General features: G+C 42.7%; 1 protein-coding gene across 1 annotated transcript; it reads left to right on the forward strand.

The window, feature by feature from the left end:
* Nucleotides 1-438: 438 nt before the first annotated feature.
* Nucleotides 439-1,795, forward strand: LOC114640965 (triosephosphate isomerase). Its single transcript, XM_028790063.1, has one exon. The coding sequence runs from the start codon at nucleotides 470-472 to the stop codon at nucleotides 1,217-1,219; it is 750 nt and encodes a 249-aa protein (XP_028645896.1). The 5' UTR covers nucleotides 439-469; the 3' UTR covers nucleotides 1,220-1,795.
* Nucleotides 1,796-23,883: the final 22,088 nt, after the last annotated feature.

Raw genomic sequence — 23,883 nt, forward strand, 5'->3', positions numbered from 1 at the left:
TTCATCTATCTGCCCCAGTGACTGGGCGTTGTGTTGGTTTGCATATGAATTTATAAAGAGATACTTAGCCATGACACAGCTTGTGGCAAGAATGCCGCCTTCTTATGTAGTGCAGATACTCACCGTCAAGTGTATATGGTAGGGTAGAGGGTTGGTGTGGGAATTATGACTTCACTGCCAAAGGAAACTAAAGGGCACCTGCATGGCCTTCAGGGTCTCGGAGGACATTTGTGCTTCCACATCGGAGAACAAATGGGTGTAATAAGATCAGTTACTTCAATTCATTTGACTCCACCAGATATTTCCAGGTCTAACCAATTAGATTAGGAATTAAACAAAGGGCCATTGGAACGTCCACAGGGGATCTATTATTTGTTCTCCTGTGCCATTTGAATGGAACCTGCAGACACCTCAGTCAAAAATATGGGTCTTCATTTGTACTGACCTTCAGAGACTTGAGCTTAGTGCAATGGCGCCTTCCAGGAAGTTCTTCGTGGGGGGCAACTGGAAGATGAACGGGAGGAAGAAGTGCCTGGGAGAACTCATCTGTACCCTGAACGCAGCCAAAGTGCCGGCAGACACCGAGGTGGTTTGTGCACCGCCCACTGCCTACATCGACTTTGCTAGGCAGAAGCTGGATCCCAAAATTGCTGTGGCTGCACAGAACTGCTACAAAGTGACCAACGGGGCCTTCACTGGGGAAATCAGCCCTGGCATGATCAAAGACTTAGGAGCCACCTGGGTCGTGCTGGGGCACTCAGAAAGAAGGCACGTGTTTGGGGAATCAGATGAGTTGATTGGGCAGAAAGTGAACCATGCCCTAGCAGAGGGCCTCGGAGTGATCGCCTGCATCGGGGAGAAGTTAGACGAAAGGGAGGCTGGCATCACTGAGAAGGTGGTTTTCGAGCAAACCAAGGTCATCGCAGATAATGTGAAGGACTGGAACAAGGTGGTCCTGGCCTATGAACCTGTGTGGGCCATTGGGACTGGCAAGACTGCAACGCCCCAACAGGCCCAGGAAGTACATGAGAAGCTCCGGGCATGGCTGAAATCCAACGTCTCTGAGGGGGTGGCTCAGTGCACCCGGATCATTTATGGAGGTTCTGTGACTGGAGCAACATGCAAAGAGCTGGCTTGCCAGCCTGACGTGGATGGCTTCCTCGTGGGCGGTGCATCTCTCAAGCCTGAATTTGTGGACATCATCAACGCCAAACAATGAGCACTGCCTATCCCTCTACTGCCTGCATAGCCTGGACTAGGTTGCCCAGAAGTTTAGTAACTGCTCCCACCAGTCACCTGCTTGAGATGACATCATCTGCCCCATCTTGTGGCCTCGCCCACAGTGTACCTTCCTGAGCCTTTTACACCTCCCCATAATGGTTGGGACCAGGCCAATCCCTTTACCACTTACAATGGGTAGAATCAAGTATGTCACCAAGGTGGCTCCCTGGGGAGTGGAAGGAGTAGAACTGACTGTCCCTTTGGGCTCTAACATGTGAAATCACCTTCCATTAGTTTGGGATGGAAAGTCATGGCTGGAACACAGAAGTGGGCTTCGTGTCACTTTGGCCTGTCACTTAGATGGCCTTGGCTCTGGCTTCACTCCCAAGCCCTATTGGATATGTCACGCAGAAATTCAAGCCTTCGGGTCTGAATTTCAGTATACATTAAGGCCAAGATCCTCTTTCTCTCAGAGGCCTGGGATACTCCCTCCCCCACAGTGCCGAACCCCTTGTATTGTGTTTGTGAACCATCATGTAAGGGAAATAAACACCTGGGCCTAAAAAAAAAAAAAAAAAAAAAAAAAAAAAAAAAAAAAAATATGGGTCTTGTGTGGGATCTGCTTTTCTACTGTAATGAGGTGTTAGCTGTTCCTCCTCTGTGTGTGGAGGGATACAGAATACAAATTGCTCAGATCCTTAGCACCAAAGTTCAGCATGGTAGGACTTAGCAAGCTTAAGCACATACTTCTACAAATTCCCAGAAAAGAGTAGTACTTCCATCTTGGAGTTTGCAAAATGGATGTTTTGTGTGCTTAGATAACATGGAACAGAGAGATTTTCTATTCCTAGAAAAAGTATGTTTAAGAAGGGGCTGTCTCCTGCATGACACAGCTTTTAAGACTGGGGAAGATGCACAGAGGAGTGACTCAGACATGCTGAGGAGAGGGCTCTGAGGAGATGAAGCTCCGGTGAAACTCACCACTCACCGGAAGTGCTTGCATGAGGCCAGAAGGGAGTCATTCATCTAACTCTATCTGTAAGAAAGAAATGAGAAAATGTCAAATTAGTCAGACACGGTGGGGCATGTCTTTAATCCCAGCGTTGGCACTTTGGAAGCAGAGGCCTACAATCTTAATTTAATGATAGCCTGGTCTACACACACACACACACCATATATATATGTATATGTATATTAAAAACATATAAATTAAGTCTCCAGAAAAAGGAGATAACAAAGAAATAGCAATGATATTGGTAAGTAAGACTGATAGGGAGGAAGGAAGGGAGGGAGAAAGGAAGGAAGGAACAGAGGGAGGGAGGAAGAGAGATACTGAGGGAGTGGGAGGGACAGCTGGAGGGAGGGAGAGAGGGAGAGAGGGAAGAAAAGAAAGGGAAGGAGGAAGTAAGGCAAGAAGGAAGCAAAGTAACTATTATAGATTAAAGACAGAAACTATAAGTCCCACTGATATTAACAGAATGCTAGAAAATACTATAAATAACTCTATGCAAATTCAACAATTTATACTTAACGGAATAGTTTCTCACAAATGATAAACTGCGACAGCTCACTCGTGATAAAACAGATTGTCTGAGCTGTGCTGTGTATGTGTTCAAAACGAATTTGCAATTGGAAAGCCTCCTGCAAAGAAATTCCCTAGCCCAGCGACTGCCAGAGTGAATTCTATCAAACACTTAGGAAGAAGTGGCTTTACAGCTACCCACACTGCGTCATTTTAGCACCTGAGCGTTACACTCACAGTAAAGCCAGGCAATTGATACTAAAACCCAGAAAGAGATAACAATGAAATTATAGACTAGTGTCCTTCATAAATACAGACACAAATACCTTCAAAAGAATATTCCAAGAATAGGAATTTATATTAACAAATTCAAATACTGAAATATGTTACAAACAAAACAGAACCCTACGGCAAGTGTATTTTGTTCCCAGACTGCAAAGATTGTACAATACACACACATGCACAAGATGTGCATGCACACACATGAATAATAATAATGATAATAAAAATTAGCATTTTGAAGAAGAAAAACACTCATAACTTCATTAAATTATGGAGAAAAAGCATTTTGCCTTCTTCAACATCTATTCATTGAAAATTTGCAGCAAACTACAATGAAAAGGAATTTCTTTGTTTTGATAAAAGGCACCTGCCTGACACATGTAGCCACCATCCCACCCACTAGGTACACTGAAAGTTTCCCCTACAACTCTGGAGAAAGGTGGGGGTTTTCATGTTGTCACCCACACACCCTCAAAGAGTAAGATACAGTATGGAGAGTTTGTGGAGGTGATGAACTGACTGTGGTAACAGTTACGCATGTCAGAATTCTTACGGGCGCGCGCGGCGCACACACACACACACACACACACACACAGACACGGAAAAGGGGTGTGGCAGAGGAGGTAGGTAGAGGAGAAGTAGTGGGAGGGAGAAAAGGAAACAAAGGAAAGTGAGAGGAAGAAGGGAGGGTGAGGAGGAAGACTAGGAAGGAGGAGAGGAAGATGGAAGGGGTTGGAGGAGGAAAGGAGGAAGAGGAGAATGGGAAGAGGGAGGAGAGGGGAAAAATCATGTCTTCAATAAATCCCCCAAGCCACATGTTTGTTTTCAAGAATGGTATGCCAGCCACCTCAGCTCTCCCTTGCAGGAGGAAACCATTCTATTCATCTTGTGCTGAGTCCTGGGACCATCCATCCTGTCTCTTTCTACAGCATCTTTCTGCTCTCCCTCAAACGCTTTCCTGTCCTCAGTCTTTCTTGTGTTTGCCTTTATATCAGTTCCTAGTAACTGTTCTTCTATCGCCACTGGCTGTGGGTCAGTGATCTAATTTGTCTCCACCCCTGTGTTTTAAACCTTCATTAAAATATGGAACCAAAGTCTTTCTTCTTTAAGGGAGTTGTAGGCACGCAGGAGCAAGAAGGGGTATTTGGGAGAGCCTTCTAGTACCTTTGCAATTAGATATGGCTACACCAGTGCACTTGCCCGTGGGCAGTGATAGATGTCCTGGCACTAGCAGATGTCAAAGCTCTCCCTGTGTTGTGTGGGTAGGGAGAACCATCTCACTATGAACATAACTAATTCTTTTCAGGTGGTCCTACATGCATACTTACCTCTAAACCAATGACCCTCGCCAAAAAGAATCCTGACATGAATGTTGGACCAATCTTCCGAGGAAAACCACCCCAGTAAGGTCTTTCTTGAATATGTGGCAGTGATTTTAGAGACTTCTAGACAGGCCTTCTAATCCTGGCTCTCTGTCAACTGTTTCAAAGGTGATACTTCTGTTTAAAATAAATTCTTAGAAGTTCTGCCTGCAGGATTTGGTTGGGCAGGCACAGACACGTGGTAAATGGTGCTGTTCTAAGCATTTCAGGGCTGTCTCAGTCAGGTGTTGCTCCAGACGGAAGGCATAGTAAGCTGTGAGAACTCAGGCAGAGAGAAGTCATGTGACCTGAACCCTGGAATCTGAGTGACCGAAATAACATTTTTCTAATTCAATTATTGCTCAAGTTAAAAAAGTCAAGAAACCTTTTTCCCTCATCAGTCACTGACCATTTTTTATTGGATAATTTATTTATTTACATTTCAGATGTCATTCCCTTTCCCCATTTCCCCTCCCTAGAAACTCCCTATCCCATCCCCCCTCTTCCTTTTTGCAGTCACTGACTTTTTTTTTTTTAACAATTCCTGGAGCACAAAAGAGTTTAGATATATTTCCTCTACCTACAATAGTATGTAGAAATGTGCTAGTAAACAATATTTGAAATCGTAGTGAGTCATAGAAATTTGCATAGATTAGAACTTTATTTCTTGGACCTTCAAGGGAAAGAAAACCCTTTGATGGTACAGCCTCCCAGCCATGATTTTCCATTAGAAACAACAGAGGTGACTTAAGGCTCCAAATGTCATCCCATACTCTAGAGCAGAAACATCAAAATCACTCCAAGGTACTCACTCACATGTGCAAGTGTCTGCACACGCTAGTACACACACACACACACACACACACACACACACACACACACATACACACACACACACACACACCACCCCTAGGGATAGACTTCATGGAACTTCACAGGAAAGTTCCACAATGTTAATGATCTACCTCTGAAGTCACCCTGGTGACGTCTTCTCTCTCAACTGCTACTGACTCTATGACCACATCCTACTGGGAGCCCCCAGCAGAACAGTCAGGCTTTAGATGATCTGGTGAGAGCTAAGCTGATCTATTTCTAGTCTTGGTGAACAATTTCATATTTTCTGCCCAGCGGGAGATCCATCAGCTTTTCTCCAACACCTCTCTGCTCTCCACTCATGAAGGATTTTACATTACTCAAGGTAAAAGTGGGAGTGGGTAGGGTGGGGTGGGGGAGCAACCCAAGAGATTTAGAGGTTGTTCAGAATAAACCAGAAAGCTTTAGGATTCAAATATGCATTTGTAAAACAAAGAGCAGTTCGCTGGAGCAACCTGAAGGGAACGGGAGTGCGAAAGTCATCCTTTAATTTAGAATTGAGTGCCATCTTATTGCGGAGAGAAGTGTGTGTCTTAACATAGAAGTGCATGTTAAATATGCAGGAAAATCAGGCCTGCCTTGCTTGTTGGAGTTTAAGTAACCACAATATTAGCGCGTAGGCACTGCTCCGGCTTCCTCCGCTCCCATTCTCTCCAGAAGCCGAGACTTACTGAACCTGGGCTCCTGTAACTCTCAGTACATACCAATCAATGAGTTTTAAATGGTTTGGTTGAATTATGGGAGTAGTTTAATTGCATTAGAATTGTCTGTTGTAATTCCTCATATCGCAGAAGTAACAGATAGCTTAAAGGCTCTCAGTCAAATTCTTAAAATGCATTGATGAATAAAGTGATTACGATAAAAGAAATCATTTTTTATAGGATTGCTCAAACAATTTCAAAACATTTTACATAACGGATGGTGACTGTCAGCTGATCTTGAGAAAGTGCTGTAAAGAACGAAAAGAAACTTCCAACGGGAGAGAGCCATCAGAGGATGTTAAGAGTAAAAATATGGTAAGGCACTGGGTACCTCAGTCTCCACATTACTTATTAACAAATTACTTACGAATTTTAAAGGTATTCAAAGGCATCAGCTACTCTTTTCACACATGCACATGTATGTGTACATTTGTCATGAAATATGGTAAACAAAGTAAAACAATCAATTAACGTTAAAAGATTTATAAACAGACAAACTATGACATGCGCCCATGGCTCTGATGCCTGTGAAGGACTCAGCATCCTTCCCTCACTGTGCTGCCATAAACTATGCATAGCCCAAGTCCAGTAGTCTCTGAGACTGCTCTATGGCCTCCCTTCACCACCTAGTCTCTGTGGAAAGAGTTCAGATGATTCCCAAGAGCACAGGGCAAAAGATAGCATTTATAACAGAGAAAAGGAGGGCGTCCTCAAGAGACTGGAGAGAACAATGGTCAAGGGGCCACCGTGGAGGAAAAGACCTTCATGCGGTGAGGGTGGACCATTGATTGACAAGCTTATTAGGATTAATTCCTAAGGGAGAGCACAAAGCTATGACTTTGTTGTTTTCCCAGAAAGCCTCCTGCTAGATAGACAGCTTTACTTGGACCAGAAACACCACATTTATCTCACTCTTTGCACATGTGTGCGTGTGTGTCTGTGTGTGAGCACTTGCATGTGCATGTAAGTGTGCATGTGTGTGAGCACTCGTGTATGCATGTATGTGTGCTTGAGTGTGTGTGTGTGTACATATGTGCATTTATGTATGCATGGAAACCAGAGGTCTAACCTCTACTGCTCTCACCTTAGTTTCTGAGGCAAGGTCTCTTGTTGAACCTTAAGCTCATCAATTTAAGTTGGCTGACTGGCCTGTGAACTCTACGGATTTAATTGCCTCAACCTCCCTGCTGAGGTTCCAGGCCTGTCTTCATATTTGCTTTGTATGTGGGTACTGAGGATCTGAAGTCAACCTTTCTTGCTTATGCAGCGAATACCCCCTTCAGAGCCATTATTTTGACCAAAAATCATGTAACAGAAGGAATTACAAGCAATTAAGGGGGAAAAGCGATCTATAGAGACAGTCACGCTTAACCGGCAGAATATTGCCTTCCCTTAATAAGCCTTAATAACCTTTGATGTTTCTACCCTTCTTCCTTCTGGCTAATCTATAGCTACCCTCTCCTGTAGTATTTCGGTTTTAAGGAGAATTATATTTCCCTTTCCTTACTGCCAGTTTTTTTTTTCACTTGCCCAATTCTGTGTGATAATGAGGATAGTCCATTCTCAATGACTTTCAAGTTGTTAATACTAACTAGTCACCTAGAACAATTGTTAAACAAACACCAAGTAACAGGAGGTACTCAAAGCATTCTATGGAGTGACTACTCTGTACTCACCAAAATGTTGAGCTTGTGAAGGAATGAAGAATCCTAAAGAAAGAGGATGAGATGCAGCTGTAGCCAGAGTTTTAGGTCAGAAGCCTGGGCTCCTGTAACTCCTCAAAGCCAGGTTCTGCCACTGGTCCTCAGTTTCCAACAAAAGACAAGTCGTAGTGAAAAGCAGAGAGAGGAATGGATTCGTGGAGGCCATGTTTGGAGGAGGAACAGACAAAGGTCCAGTGATCCCCAATTCCGTCTTCCTAGTACTGTAGCAAGTTTTAGACTTTACTAGAGGGACATTTGGGTCTAGATGTCTCCTCAGTTGCTGGCCTAGCTCTGCTCCCACAGGGTGGTAAAATGAGCTATCCCTATCACTTGTGGGGTAAGCCGGTTCTCAAATGATCACTCTGGCTCCAGCTTCACACTCATGGATAACTGTACTCGTCTGGGCCAGGGTGTTCAACTTGTCCTGTGAAATTTTACTGCTCTGGAATCCAAATTGATGTAAGAGGAAAGGCTGAGGACGGCGACTTGCTTTGGTGTCTTCAGATGAAGAAGATATGTACAAAATGAAGACAGAGATGCCAGCCTCTCCTCCTGCCTTTAGTTTTCTACTGTTGAGCAACAGCACTTTCTAAAGGCCTATTGCACAGTATCGGATTATACTGGATTCCCTATTCCCCCTTTGCTCTAAAGAAGTTTAGTGGAAGAAATGTCTAACTAAATACATTGTAGGTTGAAGCATGGTGTGCTGTCTGTGGTAACCCTGCGATGTGGTTAACTTGCACTGGGATTCTGCAAAAGAGTGTTTTTATCTTAGGCAAAGACTCTGTGGATTAGAAAGAAACAGGAAGCTTGGCTTGCAAGTCACTCTCAATGTCTATTAAAGAATTACGTGTCTATATAAGATACACACAGATATGTGCGTGTGTGTATTCACAATTATACACTCAGTTTAGTGTGTTTATAGTTTAACAACTTCACTACACACAAAAAGTCAATGACAGACACATAAAACTTTGTAACCCTTAGTTTGTCTAAGTTCACACTGTAATGTTCACACATTGGCAAAACAATGCCTGATGACATACTTTTTCCTGTATTACTGTTACTAAGCAACACACATGATGATAATGTGAACATATATGCAGGTCATTTATTTATATATCTACTGAGGGAAAGGAAAACCTGAATAACTATCAATATTACCAATATATGAATAATGTGATTATAATACTTTGGTGATATTTTAAATTTTTAAATTATTTCTTTTAAAGGAAAAAAAAAAGACCTTGAGAAAGGAGAAAAGGAAGCGTCCACATTTCCAGGCTAGAAAGATGAGAAGCACTTAGTCACATTCCGTTTGCTATCTGGGGACAAAATCTGTTTATTGGAAATGATAGTAAGAGGACAATTCAATTGGTGCCTGGGGGAAGCACGTGGGTATACATCTCACCTTGAGTTAGTAATCAGGTCTTAGAGAGTTCGCCAAATTCCCTGGGCATGTTGGAATTTTAAACTCAAATACTGCTACTATCTTTATTTTGATTTAAATGAAAATATTGTATTTTGTTGCAACACATTCTGAACAAATAGTGTCAGTTAAAATAATGTGGTCTTGGCACTGCATTATCACAGGGTCTTACTCTTTGCAAGCATATATGTAAATAATTACAAGATTTCATTAACAAAGACACATTTAGCTGTGGCCTATGGAAGTGCTCAAACAGTAGAAGGAATGCGAGCTTTGTTTCCTTCTGGATGACTGAAGTGCGTTTTTACCCAGATCTGGAAGTGAGCAGTCATTGCTTTCTAGATGTTCCAATGTGCTTTCGTTATAGAGCCGACACTTAACAATTATACAGAGAGACGTAAAGGAGCCCGTCTTTCTATTCCCTTGTCTGGAAACCTTCAGGAGGAGTTTCCATACGGAATACATCTCTGTCCGATAGGAGTGCCATTGAGGTGCTGATCCATTGCCTAGTAAAGCACCCCTGCACGCTTGCCCTATCCTTTCCTCTCTGTACACGGCTACAGTCACCCCAAAGCACGGGGCGGAGTATACTCATGATTGGAAACTTTGTATCTAGCAAATAATGGCCACTCATGGCTTGGCATTTTGCTACTCTGTTTTTATTTCATTTTAATGGGATGTGTTTATAATTCAAACAAACAAGAAGAAATGAAGAAATATTTTATTCCTGGAATGGCAGCCTCTTGTGCTGTGGGATGATCTTCAGTGCTGGCCATGAATTTTCTGTGCTCAAAGGAGGTTCCCACTCTGTAGCTGGGAGGCAGGAGGGACTTCCCTGGAGCAGAAGAGGGCTCATGAATACCTCCCTCCTCCATGGAGAAAAAGGATCTAGGGAAGAGGAGAGCAGGGCTCTGTAGAGAAAAAATTTTTTCTTTCTTCTTCCTTTTTTATTCTTTTTCCTTTGATGGAAGAGCAAACTAATTTGGCTAAGGATAGACTTTAAGACACAAAGATTAGGTTTGGTTGGGAAAGGTCCATGGTCACTGATCAGAAAGGATTCAGCCCTTGGACTTGCAAATGAAACTTGAAACATTTTGGGTTCACCATCTTTAGGGAGCCTCCCTCAACCCACCCAGCAAGAGCTGGTGATAACTGCATGTGCTCCAAACACCAGGTCTATAGGCCAAGTCACGTGACTGTATGGCAGACGCTTGCTTCCTTCCTTCCTGCACTGATGAGACCCCAGAAAGATAAAAGAGAAATTTGTTCAGACAAATAAGAGAATTATTAGCTTTCTTGTCCCTATACCATTAGGCCCGCAGCAAAGTGTACTTTCTAGATAATGCTCATGTCTTAAAAACAACAACAAATGGCTGGAAGCTATTGTGCTTTTGAAAAATTATATTGAAACCACGTAATAGGCGATTGCTCTCATGGCCATGAGCAGAACCGTAGTTTGTTACAGTGGGTTTAGGAAGAATTTTTTTTTTGTTTGTCACAAATTACTTTCATACAGAAATGCATTTTTGATAAGCGTAAACAGACTGTTTTGTCCACAGGAAGGCTTTATCAGCAGAGCTAGAATTGCCGAGTGGAACTCAAAAATTACTCATACATAGAACTACCGCATTAGTGGAGCGAGGATGCAAACCCACTCACCCGGAAATTACTTCAGGCGCTGCGAGGCAGGGATGGAGGTTTTCTCATTTCAGCTTTCTCTTCCATTTGGCTTTAGTGCCCATATCTTTGTAAAGCTTTGTTAATTTACTTCCAAATCCCCCACACACAGAGGCTCCAGGTTATTTCCCAGCCGCTAGCCTTGTCTTTCCTCTCCTCACCCGCTAAAGTCCCTCCGTGTAGGATTTGTGGTAAATTACAAAAGCAAACTGATGGCAGGGTGTCAACGAGCTACAAGGTGAACTGCCTCTCCCAGCATCAGAGGACCTGAGAACTTTTTGAGAAAAAAAAATTTCTGGTTTTATCTATTTGTTTTCCAAGCATTTTTTTTCCACTGTTGACATACGTGATGCCGCACCTGCCTACCACTCTTGGTCCCAATAGAAGATGGGAGCTCAGAGTGGCAGATGCAGCCCCCGACAATGGAGGGGACTCAGTCATCCTGGTCCTGCGAGAATCCCAGGCTGTGATTCAAAAGCTTCCCAGCAAAGCGTTAGTTACTTCTCTCCCTAAAATATCTGTATTTTTGTTTTACTGGTTGTCTATTTAAAAAAGAAAAACAGCCTTTAAAATCAAATTTTGGTTTATAGTTGTTATTTCTTTTCCCTATGTTTTGTATGTTTAATAAAAATCAATATATATGTATAGATGTATATATATAAACACACACATAGTTATATAGTATATATTACCACTTCTCTCTCATACACCACACACACACACACACACACACACACACTCACCCACAGACACAGACACACATACACATACATACACATATGCATGCTGGCACACACCATACATGCTATTCATACTATTCTCTATTCATATTATTCACCTGTTCTCTTTCCTTTGAGTGAATAGTATGTCTTTTCTCATGACAAATTTGAATATAAATGCCGGTAAGTTTTTTTCCATGTTGGATCATGTGTGCATCTCACCCTGTGCTGAGTCTCTTTTACCTTTCAGTCCTGTGTGGCCATTTTGTAGCTCTGACTATAACTCATTCTTCTGAGCATGCTACTCTACCCTCTGGCTGCCCCTGGTTGGGCTTCCACAGTGCTGCAGTAAACACCCTATGAGGTTATCCTGCAGTGTCCCGACTCGTTTGCAGAGTCAGTAAGTATGAATTCCTTAAATATTAGTACCCATGCTGACACTACCTTCCTTCAACATTCTAGACAATCACCTCCAACTAGTAAGCCGTGAAAGTACTTGACTTGCAACACCTAACATTTTTATTCAAGATTAAGACAAGGAATATGTTAAACCAGTCTGGGAAATTCTTGTGTGCCAAAGCCCAGGAACACTTTCAGGATACATGGTGGAGAATGTAAGCACCAACCAGATGTGTGTACTATATGGGACTGGTACACAGATGTTTATACGTAAATACAGATGTGTGTGAATATATGTGCCTCATATAGAAGTTGGAGATGTATATCTGTACATATCATTCATTATGATATTACATATATAAAATAATTATATAAATCCTCAAACTTGATTTTCACTTCTTTCTAGAAAAAGCCAACATAACCCTATAATTGAACAACCTAAATTTCTTTTTCTTGCTCCCTGTAGCCGTGGGGGATTGGGTTGGGACAGGGTGGCAGGGAATGAGGGAGGGGAAAAGCACCTCCACAGGGATTCAGAGGAAACTGCACTTGGTCTGGTTGGGCGGCTTGGAAGGCTCTAAGGAAGCCAAGGTTTGCTCTGGATTGGGGCTCATTAAAAGCAGAGGAAATCTGTGATGGATCATTTCAATAAAGCTCATCTACAGGGAGGCAGAGCCGAGTGGGATAAAGCTGGAATCGGTAAGGAAACAGTAGTCATACTAGCCTCGAGGAGACATTTGGACTTTTGTGGGCTTTGTGGCAACCATTTGAAGTGAATGCTTTATGAGATTGTTTCTAACAGGAAGCTTAGAGGCTGTGTGTTAGATCATTTGAAAGGTAATAGCACAGAGTCTATCTAGGAGTGTCTGGGACTGGTGCTTTACAGATCGATCAATAGCGAGGTAAGGAAGTAGGCAGACAGACAGACAGACGGATGAATGAAAGATAGATGCCCCCAAAGAGGAAACCAAATCTCAAAAAGGAAAAAGAAGTGAAAATATTTTTAAGAGGTAGCCAATAAGACATTCTTTAACATGGGTATTAAACCTAATCCTTCCTTTGAAAACTAGCTCTTAATCAGAAGGAAAACTAGTTCGTAAATGGAAGGAATTAAGTGTTTCTCCTATCTTTCCAGTGGAGAACATTTTGCAAGATAACCCAATAGTCCCAGTTGTGAAGGAGAGCTCCTCACAGAGAACAATGGCTGATGATGGGTGTGGAACAGATGGTATTCTTAGACTAGTGCTATTTTATAGCCCACCATGAACACTGGGATCTGCTCAAGATCAGCAGCAGTGCTTAAGCTGGAGAAGAAGAGCGGAGACTCCTGTTTACTTGGTACAACGTACAGAATTAATTGCAACTGAGGATACCAAACTTTACAAGTAGGATCAGATTATGAACACTTGACCCAGGGAGCCATCCCAGAGCCACGGATACAGTTGACATCAAACATGTTTGCTCTCTGTGTAGATAGTTTTTCTTGATTTTGAGAACTCTGAGTGGTTTTATTTATTTTCATTTTAGTATTTATCTTTTCATAGGAACTAATGTTTCGTACAATGGATTCTGATCACAGTCCCTCCAGCTCCTCTCGGCTCCTCCCCATCTCTCTGCCCACACAACGCCATGCTCTCTTTTTCTCTCTGGAAAGTACACAAGAATACGAAAAAGGCAAACAATCCAGGATGTGAGAACAAACAAAAACAAAAAAGAAAAAAACAAAGAGAAAACACAGGATATACAAACACGTACAAACAAAACCCATTAAAAACACAAAATCGGAAACCATAATATACAAGCCAAGGACCAGTTAGATAGATAGATAGATAGATAGATAGATAGATAGATAGATAGATAGATACATAGATACATAGATAGATAGATAGATAGATGGATACATAGATAGATAGATAGATAGATAGATAGATAGATAGATAGATAGATAGATAGATGGATATATAGATAGATAGATACATAGATAGATAGATAGATAGATAGATAGATAGATAGATAGATAGATAGATAAATAAATTTGCTCAAAGTAGTACTAGGCCCAAAAGTAATACCATTGTATTTGTTTAGGGTTGTCTATCTACTGCTGGGGTGGGGCTTCCCTTAAGTGTGGTTAATATAACCAGTGAGACTCTATTGAAGAAAACTAATATTTCCTTTGCAAGTGAATGCCGGTTGGAGATAGCTTCTTGGTTAGGGATGGAAGTCCATGTCCACTCATCCCTCTCAGCACTAGGACACTGTCTGACTTGAACCTGTGCAGGCCCTGTACATATTGGCATGGTCTTTGTGAGTTCAGATTTGTAACAGTCCTGTTGTATCTGGAGTATATAGTTTCCTTGGTACCATCCATCCCCTTTAGCTCTTACAATCTTCTTCCACAGAACTCCCTAGTCCCTGAGGGGAGGGGTTTGATGACCTCACCTCACTTAGGACTGACTTGTCTCTCAGTCCTGCACAGGGTCCAGTTGTGGGTCTCTGTATCAGTTGCCATCTACTGCAGAAGGAAGCTTCTCTGGTGACGACGGCTCAACAAAGTTTGTCTTTATAAGTGAAATAATCGTATAGCTTTCGGTTTACATTTTGTCTTTGTAAAAATAAATTGTAAGATTGTGTGAGTGAGTGTGTGTGTGTGTGCGCACGCGCATGTGCACGTGTGTGTATTATATGTGTTGGTATATGTTCACATGCATGTGTGGAGGCCGCAGGTCATCACTTGACATCTAACAATATAAAGCTGTAACCACAGAGCCTATTTGTCTTTTCTCCTACAACTAGTCTCTCTCTCTCTCTCTCTCTCTCTCTCTCTCTCTTTCTCTCTCTCCTTAATTTGCCATCCCTTCCTTGTATGAACTCTCATCCCAGTCAGGCTACTACTAGTGCTGGAAACAGGTATTTTTCTTTTCCTATGACTCGCCTGGTATGGTTTGTCTCACCTGGCTCCAATCTGGAACTTAGTCTCACACCCCTGGTGACTGTCTCAGAAGCACTCCTTTCTCTTCCACCCTTTCCACATCTCTTTCCTGTGTTGCCCCCGTTCTCTCCCTCCCTCCCTCTCCCTCTCCCCCTTTTTACCCCTCTCTCTCACTTTCCTGCTTACCTTTCCTTTATCACATGTCTGGACCTTGGGTGTGCTTACTGTGTTTACACCGATGCTTCCTCTTTGCTGTGTCTAGGTGGGTGTTCCCAGTCCTCCCTGTGAATCACAGCCGGGAGGTCTGAGCAGCCACTTCAGCTTAGGGCTCCTGGTATGAGTTCCTGCCACTCCCTTATTATATGAATTTGGATAACACTTACAGTCTCTCTGGGTTTCTGTTTCCTTTTCAATAAAGTGAGGATAATGGCATCTGTCGAGGGCTATTGTCAGAAGCAGACAAGTTCAAGTGCAATGCTTTATGCACAGCGGGCCTCAATAAGTTGGTATTTTCCCATGTGTGCTGCCCACAATGCCATTCACAGATGCTATAGTGTTTGTAAGTAGACAGATGTCTGCGTCATAGCTAGCCACATCACATTTCACGAACATTATTGCTTTAAGACAATGCTTACTCCCTGTGTCCTTGCTTTCATAAACCATTGTTGATAAAGACAGTCTAGGAAACACTAAGCTTCTACTAAGTGCCCCCCATCCCTACACCCGTGTCAGTGTACTGTGTTCCTTACAGTGGGGATGTCATTAGCACATGGGGTGAGTGATCAGGGGGTGTCATTAGCACATGGGGCTGAGTGATCACATCTGCAATCAGATCTCCAGAAGGTAGATGCCATAACTGGAGACATTATCTTGTCAAGACCGAGTCGAGCCCACAAATGATAATATTTAAGCTGGAAGGTCCGTTCCTTACCACTTAGATTCTAATAAGGCTATCCCGAAGAACTGAGTAGATGCCTTCCCAGACAGATGGATGGACAGACGTACAGGCTGATGAAAACATGAGAGCCTTCCTTGGGAGCAAAGCTCCAGGATTTTCCTGAAGTTATAGTTGGGGAGGACCTACCTCATGAAATACAAAAGTAAAATCTTTTTTCCCAAATTAAAAAAGTTACATCCTCAATTTGTTAAAAAACCTTTTGTGAAATCACAAATAGATCTTGACTCTCATAAAATAATTTTAAATCTTTATTGACACTATGATGTAGCTTTTCCTTTTAATTTCATTTTGTTGACATATCTAATTATGCTTATAAGTTTCCAGATTCTAAGCCACTTGAAATTTTGAAATAAATGCCAGAGATCAATAAAGACTATTTTATATTTCAAATGGCCATTTGACACGCCTTTGGACTTACCTCATTGCTCTTACAAATGCCTTTCCATATATTTTGCAAGTGATGCTGGCATGTGGATGTCTGTCATTGGTGTCTTTGTTGGATTTTGATCTTGCAATTCTTCTGGCACTGTAAAATATGTTGTGAATTGTTCCGTGCTTCTTTTCTCTCCTCCTGAAGGCTGTTGGGGAGGGTCCACTGGTACAGACATATGAACACACGAATCTTATAGAGAGGTTTTTTATTATTGCTTCAATTACTTTACTAGATAGTCAACTATCCAGGTTTTCCAGTCCTTTGTGTTAATTTTGCTGCTTCTAAGATGTCTCTTTGTATTGCCATGTTCGTCATCATGAATTTGGGGGAAGACCTTGAGGACAGTTCACACCCGAGTGTGCTGCTTTCCTCTAAGGCTCAGAACTTACATTTTCTCCTCACTGTATTTCATAATCCCTATGTAAGGCATGAAACAAGGACAGACTGTGGTTTCTGCTGTAAGTATTGGTTGTATTGTTCCTACCTGTGAGCATATTGGCTTTTTCATGTATGCAGATACAGAACAAAATCCAAATAAACTTTACTCCAGGGATTGGTGTTGAAGGTGTTGATATTCTTGCTGTAACAGAAACAAACTTTAAAAATATGTTTTAAAGCGTGGGGGGTCTGTGTGTGTGTGTGTGTGCACACATGTGTGTATGTGTGTGTGTGTGTGTGTGTGTCCATGGGATGGGATGAACACATGGCAAGATGCTTTGTGTGCAAGTCAGAGCATAACTTTGTGAAGTTGGATCTGTGTGTGTCTATCTATGTGTGTCTATGTGTGTGTGTGCATCTATGTGTGTGTATGTCTGTGTGTGTCTATGTGTGTGTGTGTGTGTGTGTGTGATGTGCACACTCAAGAGCTTTGTATGAAGGAAAGAGGACACTCTGTGAAGTCAGGTCTGTCCTTCCCCTCTTGCCTGGGTTCTAGACTTGACCTCTGACAGACAGGCTTACTGAACTACCCTCATACGACCACGTCTCCCCTGAATATGTCTTACAGCAACAGGCTTTGGTTTGTTTTTTTTTTTTTTTCGAGACAGGGTTTCTCTGTGTAGTCCTGGCTGTCCTGGAACTCACTCTGTAGACCAGGCTGGCCTCAAACTCAGAAATCCGCCTGCCTCTGCCTCCCAAGGGCTGGGATTAAAGGCGTGTGCCACCACTACCCAGCAGCAACAGTTTTCATTTGGATGGTGCCTCTTAGTAAGAGCTGGTTTCATCACCTAGCCCACGGAAAATTCTTATTGACTGAATTAATTCAGAGTGAACAGCTCGGTTAGAACCATGAAAACCAGGATGCTGGAAGCATCTGTGAAGAGTTCCTCCATTCACTAAAAGAGACCTGAAGAATGATATAAGATATTGCTGTCTCTGAAGGAGGGGCCTCAAACTCCTGAGGGAGGATCCTATCAACCTTGCAGGGAAAACTCATGCAAGTTAAAGACTATAGGGTGGAGCCTTGGCAGGAGCCTGGAGTTTGATGACGTTATCCGCCATTGGCTGCTGAGTTCACTATGTAGCCTGGTCTGTCTTCCAGCTTCTTATTTTTGTGAGATTGTGAATCTTCTTTAGGACTTTAGATCCTATATTTCCTATCAAGCATACTTGACACTTCTCATCCTTTGAGAAGTGTTTGTCCGGCAATGGCCATCCTTCACAGGCTGGAGGCCCTGTGGCTCTGCTGGCCGTTTTGTGCTGGAGACACTAGCTGAGCTTCCTCCCTCAGACCTCTGACAATGATGCTCCAGATCCCCTTTGGTCATTTTTCTAACCCTGTTAGTTCTAAGGACCCCAGGTGTGTGAGGGGACACCTCAGAGGGCCCTGTATTTATCTTCCTGAGACTCAAGAAAATAAGCCTGGTTGGCAGAAATTCCATTCAAACCATTAGCCCCTCTCCCATGACTCTGCTGCTGTCCACAGCTGTGATCCAGAATCAGAGGCTTCAAGAAGATTTACTGAAGGGAAGACTCCCTAGGAAGGAGAGAAAAGTGTGGGGTAGGCTGAGTTTCCAGAGCGGACTCCCAGGGAGCTATGAGAGGCATTTCCCTTGGATTCTAAGGACTCTGGAATCTTCTTCAGGGCTATCTGCTCCATAACACATGGTCTCTGGCTCTCCTGGGGCTAGAAAGAGGATGCCTCAGCCTGCTCGTCCCCATCTGACTTATTCCTTTTGTGACCCAGAGTTGTTGAAACTCAGTTTAATCCATAGGAATATACGAGGGAAGGGGCATTTAGGTATTCAAATTCAAGGTTGAATTGAGTTTTAAGCAGCTTGATCTGATAAAAGTCACATACAAACTAATTGGAGGCAAGGCTGGGAAACCAAGAGCCACCTACCAACCCCTGGGGTCCAATCCCTAGGAGGCTGAATTCCTGTAGACCTTCAGGGACATAAATCCCCAAATTCCAAGGTGGTATCTAGAATAGAATTAATGTATCCTCTCCATGGAGATCGGATTTTCTCTATTTCAACCCTATGAGAAGTGAATATAAAATTCTCCAATGTCCAAGAGACTGACTTGAGGCAGGTGACCCTTCTTGGTGTGTCAGTCAGCTATCCAATCCACACAGGCAAACCAACGCTTCCCCAGGTGATACAGAAGGCCCGCCTCCCATGTGGCAGAATGCACCAGTTTTTCCCACAGTCATATTTCATCCAAACAAAGCAAACGTTCTGCTGTAGTATGACCAGGAACATGGGACTTGAGGTAAAATTAAAATGAAACTGGCCAGAAGAATACAGAGTCTGTCTGAGGAGCCACATTCGGTGCTCTTTCAAAGGTATCCTTTTGTGCCTGTGCAGGCGAAGCAGAGGAGAGAGCTGCAGGCATTGCTAACATACTTCCAGATTTAATATATATATTTCCTGTAATTATCTGGATATTTTAGATAAATTTGGTGGTAATTTGGTTCCAATCGCCCTCATAATTGTTCCAATTCTCTAATACATGAATTCCTAGACACTGCTAAGAATACAAAGCAAGAGGAAGTGCTGTCAGCAAGTGACTTCAGTTGCACAGAGTGCTGGGAAAGGATATGAAGGACCAGGAAGTTTCCCGCTCCTTCCCCTAGCCAGGTGAGTGAAGTGAGGTAGAAAGGTCCAAAGAAAGGAGAAAGGAAGAAACTAGAAGCTTCCAAACCAAGGAGACCAACAGGTCTAAGTTAATTCTTATGTTTGTAAAGAAATGAGCCCAGACAGAGTGAAAGGAACAGAGGAAAAATTACAACTGGGTATGTGTGCTTTTTGAAAAGTAATCTGAAAATAGCAATATAGAAGGAAAAGACAAATAAATTGAGAGTCAGGAGTTTAAGTTGCTTGCAAGTAGGAATGCCTTTGGCTACATATAGCTGAAATACAGTTGACAGAGGCTTGTAATATATATGTAGTTATTATAGATATCACCTACTTAATGACACACTGTTATAATTATATTAACTGTATCATTATCCACTAGCCTTCTATAGTGGCTAGTCTTTTAAATTCTTTTGAGGAAAACACTTCAAAGAAAATATTTATATGGGAGTACGGTGGTGTAAATACATATGGTCCTATAGAGTCATATGTTCGATACTTGGTCCCTAGTTGGTGGAACTATTTGGGAAGGATTAGAAAGTGTAGCCTCGTTGAAGTAACTGTGTATAATTTTGCTAATAGACAATTGCTCTCAAATTATCTAAAAAAAATTCATATTAGACTACTAAATCGTCACTCTGTGTCTTTCTCAGATTTTGCTTAACTTTGATAAAATAAATACATACTATCTTCTAGCTCATGCTGAACTCCCAATCCTCCTGACTTGGTCTGCATAGTGTTGGGATTACAGGTACAGGGGGCAGCCATGCTAGATTATTTAAAACTCATACTAGATAGTGACTTATCAATCAATGTCCTTGCAAAGTTAGTCACTAAGCAGATAACAAGCTGGTGTCTAAGAGAAGATGAGTTGGTTTTAAAAGTTGAGTTATCTTCTTCGTCCCTTGGACTGTATGGGTGGCAGATAATACTGCTGTATTAGGCTTGATGAATGTGATTTTTTTCGTTGGGTGAGGGAAGCAAGCTGAGGTACAGGTATCTTCCAGCACCTGGAGGTTGTTACCCATTATTCAGACTGCTTGTCCATCTCTGTCTCATCATTGGCTCATCCATAAGGGCCCTTTGTGGAGCTAGTTTGTTAGACCTTTGTAATCCTAACAAACTTTGACTAATGGATGGATAGATAGATAGATAGATAGATAGATAGATAGACAGTGACACACTGACTCCCAGTTTTATTTAGCTGAATACCTACTAAGAGACAAGCATTCTTCTATGTTTGTGTGTATGGACCTTATAATTACAAAATGTTAAAGACATGAAATGATTTAGAAATAGCACTCATGTGCACATGGAAATAGACAGTTACAACTGTGAGACAATCTTTAAAAATACGTTTACACTACCGTGGGCCCCACAGTTAGGTAGAACACAGTTTTGATAGCTTGAACATAGAGTACAGTGACTTTGTGACCAAGCCCAGAGTGAAGAAGCAGAAGCAATAGTGGAAAGACCACTTCTAGAAACAATGACAACTTAGACAAAGATAAGTAAAACAACTCTCAGACCACAGGCATCAGCTGCTAATGGATAGTGATCTCCTGGCAATGGAAAATGGAACGGCACCAGAGAACTGACTGGAGAGTCTGCCAGTCTGCAGAGCTGAGGAAGTCAGGCAGCCTTGGGAGGTGGGCCTGGGCCTGGAGAGTCCTACCTTGAGAATGTTCAGGTATCTGCAATGTCTCCTGCCAAAACATAGTTGAGTGCTGAATAAAGCCTACTTTCAAAGGTGCCACTCAAGGTCAGATCAAGAGCCACCGAGGGGCATGGGTAAGGAGGGTCCAAAGCTTACAAGGGCTGGGAGAACCTGTCCCCCTCAGCTGTCAGTTACCAGTTAAAGCAAAAACTTTCTTTCTTTGAAAGTAGAAAAAAAATTAACCCTAGACTAAAGCCAGCGTTGAGCCCTCTAACAAAACTGAAGTGCAAGGGTAAACACTTTCCAGAGTTTCCAGCCTTCCAGAACAAAGCCCAAGAGTCTATAGGGTCACAAAAAATATCTGAGGGACAAGAAGGTTAAATCCACAGAATCTGACGTTCTATCAAAGATTATGAGGCATACGGAGAAACAGGAAAATGCAGGTCATCACGTGTGGGGGGGGGCAATCCAAATACTGCAATTGCATAGATGGCAGAAGTTATTGATTATGCATATCAGGGTGAGCCCGACAGCACATGCCTACAATCCTAAGACTTGGGAGGCTGAAACAGTTATTGGGAGTTCAAGGTCAGCTTGGACTACATATGGAGAACCTATTTCAAAATGTCAAAATAATAGTAACAATAACAATGTGTTGTTAAAAAGCTAGAATAAAGAGTTGACATGACGGGTATTAAAGAGACTCATATTGAAATCCTAAAGATGAAAGCTACATTGTCTAAGGTGCAAAATCACTGAATAAAATGGACAAGGATCACATATTGGAACAGAAAAAAAATGAAGTAACTAAAAAAATGTAGTAATAGGAACCGACAAAAATAGAAAGAAGAAAAAAATAAAAGAACAAATCAAAATAGACCGGCAGTGACCTGTGGGACAGAGATCACGTCAGTGGATGACTTGATGTTTGTTTCCCTATGAGAACAGATTGCTTACCTCAACACAGTGACTTATCAATCAATGCCCTTGCAGAGTTAGTCACAGCACAAGCTGGGAAGAACCTGGGATCCAGGAGAAGCTGAGTTGATTCTAGAAGTTGAGGGGTATCTTAGAATAGAAATGTGTCCACAGCACAGTATGTGCTGTTGACATTTGAGTGAGTCTCAGCTTAAGGGTGTTGGATTAAAAAAAAAAAACATTAAAAGCAGAGGTGAGAAGTTATTGTGGAACTGGAGCTGGGCTACAAATGCAAAGAACTCTGTGTGTCACGGAACAGACCCATGGAGGACAGGAACAGGGAGGAGCAGGAGAGGGCACTGTCAGAGGGATGTCACAGATCTGGGGTGATGAACCTATGTTCTTTAAGGCTTTATGGAGGTGGATGTGTATCCAAAGGAATATTTCAAACATTTGAAGCATCTTAGTATATTTTATTGATAGTTCAGAAAAGCTATTACAATAAATAATCATGCACATACATAAAAAATCAATGAAGTTGACTTCGGAACAAAGGAGAGAGCTAGCAGCTAGGGGACTACTGCTTTGAATGACTTTTGATTTTGTTTGTGTGTAAGCTCGCTGACAGGGGGTGGGAGGGGGTTGTTTCTATGAGCTGCCAATGGTTACAGGAAACTACAGAAGGGAGGGGTTAATTGATGGAGTGGTATCTGGAGAATGACAGCATGTTAAGAGCCCAAGGCCAGATAGATGATACAGCTTGGACAACAAGGAAGAGAACAGTGTGTAAGTGACATCCTGGGCACACCCTCCCTTGACTTTATTTTCCAAATGCTGAAAGGAAAAGTTCTTGTTCTCAAGCACCAACATTATAAAATAAGTTAATCGGACTCCCAGAGTCCCCTGCTCAAAAGTGGTGCCCCTGCCCTGCCCCCTTAGGTGTGTTTTTTCCCAGATCCTCTGACTCCTGCTAAGTCCAGGCTTTGACCGATGTGAATCTCTGATTCATTACAAAAATAAGATTACTTTGTTGAACAGCGGTGTGTGCCTTCCTCCTTATCAGAGGGAACTTGTTAGATGCTTTGCTCTTTATCAAAGGTCCTCATGTGGGCACAAGAGCAGCCCTGACAGCTCAGCGTTTGTGGCCCTGATGTGGGTTTCTGACATAGGGAAAATGCAGTCTTCTAGCTGTGAGGAATATTGGTGATTATCATTTGATCACATAGTGTCTCTGTCTCTGTTTCTCTACCGCTTTCTCTCTCACTCACTCTCTCTTTCATTAATAGTTAATTTAGCACCATTTAAACAACACACAAAGTGACACTTGAACGAAATCATTTATTTTAGCTTTAAAATAACGCCTAAACTCCACTTTAGCAAACGTGCCATTTTACTTAGATTCAAACTTCCAGGGGCATTAACTCAAGGGTACCTTGTAAAAATCCCCATCTGGTAAACATGGTTTCAACATCGTTCATATTTATTCAACGGGTCTAACCGTGAGGAGTACACTGGTGTTGTCTTTTAATCTGCTCCATTTCAATCTGAAAGCAAGTGCTCATTCAGGCGCCAACCGAGCTCACTTGGGACTTCACAAGGCTTACAGACAGGGGCGCGCCTCACGGCCACTTTCCGCTGTAGATACAGAAGCACCGGCTCCCAGTGGCAGCCTCGGGGAGTTTCTGACTGAGGCCAAGCCTGGCTAGCAGCGTTTGGGGCGAGTGCTTGCGGGAGGGCCCACCTTTTGGGGAGACCAGTAGGTCCAGTAGGTCCATGGAAGCCACTGGGGACTTTACGGTTCGGCACACCTGCTCCTGGAGCGGGAAAATCTTGCTTGGCTGCCTCCCTCCCAGAGCGCGTTGTTGTCCCGGGGGTCCCAGAGATGTTCCCCCAAGTAGAGTATTCAGGTCCCTACAGACCCGCGCCCAGAGAGCCTGCAATTCCCGAGACAGGCAACCTAAGCTGTCCCGGCTTCATCTCTTTGGCGGGACTCGACGGAGAGAAGGAGAAAGGGCTACGAGGGA

This window comes from Grammomys surdaster, unplaced genomic scaffold, assembly GCF_004785775.1.
Source record: "Grammomys surdaster isolate TR1022 unplaced genomic scaffold, NIH_TR_1.0 125861, whole genome shotgun sequence".
In the NCBI taxonomy this organism is placed as follows: Eukaryota; Metazoa; Chordata; class Mammalia; order Rodentia; family Muridae; genus Grammomys; species Grammomys surdaster.

What these genes read in the sequence shown, in the direction of transcription:
- LOC114640965 (XM_028790063.1), top strand. Translation starts at nt 470, where the DNA reads ATGGCGCCTTCCAGGAAGTTCTTCGTGGGGGGCAACTGGAAGATGAAC.